Genomic DNA, 4,723 nt, shown 5'->3' with positions numbered 1-4,723 from the left:
CACTATGCTACCAGAGCTCCCATCACTTGGTCATAATACTTTATTATTCCAAGTACTTAAAAATGGTTAGTTATTATTGAGGCCTCAAATATACCATCTGTTTGTCATCTTTCAAGGTGCTGGTTATTGTAATATTTTTACATTCATTTTGAGGGTCTGGGGTGACATATTTGGTATCAATTTCAGCTTTTAATAAGTACCAAATAAAACAATTTAAAAAATATTTTCTTCAGTCTTCTCTTCCTTCACATTCAATGTATTGTCTAGAACTATATTTTAATATACAGTGTATTTACTTTGCTGAATTCATTCATGGTGTATCTGCAGGCTTGAGTTTAACATATTTCCTGTAGTGACAAGTACTCTTCTATTTGTAGGAGCTATCTAGGTCACTGGAGTGGAGAAAAAGAGGTCGCTACTTAATAGAAATGACATGTATCCAAATATAGATGCTGCTTTCTCAAACATCTGTTGAATATCAAAGATGAAGAGACTGTTACAATTTCCCAAACCCAGAACCAAAACCTGAAATGAACAGTAACTATGCTTCAATTGACACAGGGTTTAACCAAGAATAAACAGGTCTCTTTACCAAAGAATGCAAGTCCTAATACACTGGCTACTTTAGAAATAAAATAGCTGCTTCAAAAAGCAATCTGTTTCAATGTAAATTATTTTCCATCAAAAGCCACTTTGGAGAAAGCTATTTGATTTGAACGATGGGGTATGCATGGCATCTGTTTGCGTTCAGAAACCCAGTTAAGTATGACAAATATTTTCAGTTGTCAAGGGTGAGCGAAGAGGAAACGACTCACCTAAGAAATGGAAACTGACGAAGAGTAATATGACACTCCCCCTTAGTTCCTCAGGGCGCGAGTTGCCGGGCTGCCTCACACAACTTCCTACGGCCGGGTAAAAAGCAAGGCTGTGCAAAAAGCAGAATGAAGGAAGGTACCCTGTGTACCCCCTGCCCTGGAACAGTGGTGCGGGGTAACACCCAAGAAGTCAAGGAACAGAGGCATGGACACTACTCTCTACTGTTGCCATTCATTCATTGGTAAATAGTTATATTCCTGGCACTCTGTTAGGCGCTCCTCTTTCCAGCTACAACCCGATAACCCATTCTGAGACTCCGTGCCTCTGTCCCATTTTCAGCCCGTAGGCTTCATTCCCTCATCAGAAGATGCTATTGCTGACTCGCTCTCTCCCTTTCAGGATGGGGGCTAAGAGGACTGGATAAAGCCAGCCAGAGAAGTGTCCTTCCGACAGCAGGAAGGAGAGCTCAGAGTCTGCGGGGAGGGCATTTCAGGGACCCTCCTGCCCGCGCAGGCGAGTGCCAGCCACTACTCAGGCGGCCGCGCCCGGGGGCGGGGCTGTGGACACCCAGGCTCTGCGCTCGGAGGGGGAACCTGAGGTCACGCAGATAGTGGAAGGAAAAGCAGCGGCGAGGGGGTTCCGTGAAGTAGAAGAGGGAGCTGCGGAGGGAAGCTCGTGAAGGACAACACGCGCACGTGGGGACAGAGGTCCAGGTCGGGGCTGAAGGGAGGAGGGCTGGACGGTTACCTGATGAAGGTAGTCTTGCCTGTGCTGTACTGGCCCACCAGCAGGATCATGGGTTTATTGTCGAAATCGGCGTCCTCCAGCGCAGGCGAGTGGAACTCATGGAAGCGGTATGCCTCCTCCAGCGGCAGCACCTTGCGCAGGTAGAGTGAGCGCAGGCCCCCGGTCACCGTCTGCACGGTGTCCACGCCTCCCACTCGCTCGCGCCCGCCCGCCTGCCGTCCCAGCCAACTGAACATCCTGCAGATTTCTGGTCTGCGTTGTGCGCCCGCTCGCCTTGGTGCCAACCCGGTCCTCAGACCACGCACCCTACTTGACCCACCCGGTTCACACTGAGCTGTCCCAGCCGTGCTCGCCGCCGCCCGAGCCCGGCCACGCCTCGCGCTGCTGCAGCCAATCATCGTCATCCACGTCACGGACGCTTATTCACTATTCAGAACCCTTCTCTCAGGTTCTTCTTCATTGGGCCCTTGCCAACGCAGGGTGGAAGCGTCAGCCAATGGAGAGAAGGTTCTTAATGATTTATTGACGACGGGGTCCGCCCAGTGGGCGCTGCAAGGAGAGGGTGACTCCCGGAGCGAGTGGCGCAGACTCGGCACCTGGGAGAGGCTGCCTTCTGGCCTCCAGGGCCCCACCTTCGGCCAGGTGCATCGGCTTCCGGGCAAATCTGAATTGGCAAGAACGAGCTTGAGTTTCTTTGAACTTTCTTTTGTCCCTGGCCTGTGGAGGTGGACACTTGGGAAGAAGAGTTCAGAAAGTTGAAAGGCAGGTTCTTCTCCGCAAATTGTAAACCCCATTTTATTTGAGAAGAGACCTAGACAAACAGACAGCATTAACAAAATTTGAAAGAGGGGAAGTAGACTCAAGTCTCCTTGGGTAGATGTTTCTCCTTTTTCTTTATGCTGCCTCCACTAATTTCTGGTCAATTGAAGGCTCCGCCCCCCCCCTTACTTTTCTTTATTTGATTTTCTGTAAAATTGAAGATTTTGCCATCATCCTCATTATTACATTATCCTCATTATTACAACCTGTTGGTTGGGTGCTGTCAAGTTGAACCTTACTCATAGCTACCCTATGTGACAGATCACCAGATCTTTTTCCTGCTAAGCAGCTGAATGGTCAACCCTTTGGTTCACAGCAGAGTGCTTAACCATTGTGCCACTAGGGCTCCTTTATTACGAACTAATGTCTACATTTTGACAAAGAAGAGTTATTTCACCTCCTAACTATATCTTTGCCAAAGAGCCCTGTTAGTGCAATGGGTCAGCCCTTGGCTATTAACCATAAGGTCAACAGTGGAATCCACCCCCTGCTTAGCAGGAGAAAAGACCAGGTGGCTTGCTCCCATAAAGATTATAAACCAAAAACCAAACCCACTGCCATCGAGTCAATTCCAACCCATAGCAACCCCAATTGAGTTTCCAAAGTGGTAAATCTTTATGGAAGTAGATTGCCTCATCTTCCTTCTGTGTTTGAACCATCAGCCTTCTGGTTAGTAGTCAAATACATTAGGCACTGCACCACCAGAGCTCCTTCCTGTAAATACTACAGCCTGGGAAACTGAGGCAGTCTCCTCTTTCCTATAGAGTTGCTATGTGTCAGAATCAACTAGAAGGCAAACAACTATGCTGCTGCTGATGGAAAACAACAAGAACCAACCTTTTCCAGTTTCAAAGGACTCTAGTCTAAACTGGTATTAGTAGAAATAATCAGCTATCCTAGGTCCTAGTTTCAGAATATTTCTCAGTTGTTTTAGAGCATGTCTCAAAGTATGATCCACAGGGCCGCCACTTGAATAACAATAACCCAGATGCTTGTTAAACTAAAGATGCCTGGTCCTCACTCAGATCTACTGAGTTAAAATACTGGGGAGGGAATGGAAATCAATACATGCCCCAGAGGATTAATAAGAATCACCTAAATCAGGGGAACTATGTACTGCAATACTTCTCAAACTTGTCAAAATGCAGATTCAGATTCTGTAGGGCCGGGGTGGGGTCCAAGACTGCATTTCTAACGAAGTCTGAGATGTTGCCAGTGCTAATGGTCTATGAACCACCATGTGAGTAAAACGGCTGTGGTGGGAAGAGATCAGGACTTGGCATCAAAAGATCTGGGTTGGAATCACCATTATATAAATTAATGGCTATGAGTTCTTCAGTGCAGTGAGTTACCTCTCTGCCTCAGTTTCCTTGTTTATAAAATGAAACCTCCTCAAGTTGTGTGGATTAAATATTTAGAGGAAGCAAATGTAACTAGGGAAGTGAAAAGAAACCTGAGGGAAAATGAAGTTAGACATCTGCCTCATGTCAAAATGAAATAAAGAGTGAAATGTAAAAATAACATGAAGCCATAGAGCTATGGAAAGAAGGTACAGATGAAAATTTATAACATATTGGTTGGGAAATGCCTTTCTAATCAATGCCAAAGACGGGAATTAGGAAAGAATAAGTTGATAGATTTGACAACAACAAAGTAAAAGCTTCAATGTGTTTAAAAAAAAAAAAAAGCAAAACAAAACAACCTATAAACAAAAGTAAAAGACAAATTGGGAAAAATACTGAGAGACATATATGATAGTTAACTACTAAGGCTTTAAATAGCTACTATAAAATTATTAAGAAAGAATTGAATATTTCATTAGAAAAATGAGCAGAGGGCATGGGCAATTAATAAATACAATTGGCCAATAAACATTAAACAATGCTGCCCTCCATTAAAAATGAAAAACAAACAAACAAATATAAAGTAAACAGATAATATTAAGAATGGCAGAATTTTATTTTTCTAAGATAAATGTCTAATGTTCACTAGAGGCTAGGAAAATGTATCTTCTCATGTTTCTGGAGGTGATAAAAATTGACTCAACTTTTCTGGAGTCCAAACTTAACAAAAATCTTGAAAATGTATAGATGAGATTCCTGCTTCTGCAACATCATACTTAATGGTGAAATAAATCAGGAACAAGGTAAATATATCTGCTGTTAATACTTTTAGTTAATATCTTGCTAGAGGTTTTAGCCTAATGTACAAGAGGGCAAGAAAACAAAAGGATACCCAGATTGGAATGGAAGAAGTACAACTGTCTTTATTTGAAGAAGACATGAAGATCCATCTAGAAAAGTCTGTGGAATCTTCAAAAAAAAGCTACTATATAAAAAAA

General features: G+C 43.7%; 1 protein-coding gene across 1 annotated transcript in view; it reads right to left on the bottom strand.

Moving 5' to 3' along the window:
* Positions 1-1,799, bottom strand: part of EHD4 (EH domain containing 4) — a 122,235-nt gene extending 120,436 nt beyond the window's left edge. The window contains exon 1 of the mRNA XM_007935289.2: positions 1,564-1,799. Within this exon, the coding sequence (XP_007933480.1) occupies positions 1,564-1,799 (236 nt within the window). The remainder of the gene's footprint in view (positions 1-1,563) is intronic.
* Between the last annotated feature and the right edge of the window lie 2,924 nt (positions 1,800-4,723).

Source organism: Orycteropus afer, unplaced genomic scaffold (assembly GCF_000298275.1).
Source record: "Orycteropus afer afer isolate SDZICR_OR568_19922 unplaced genomic scaffold, OryAfe1.0 scaffold00026, whole genome shotgun sequence".
NCBI lineage: Eukaryota > Metazoa > Chordata > Mammalia > Tubulidentata > Orycteropodidae > Orycteropus > Orycteropus afer.
This window is presented reverse-complemented; position numbering and strand designations above follow the sequence as displayed.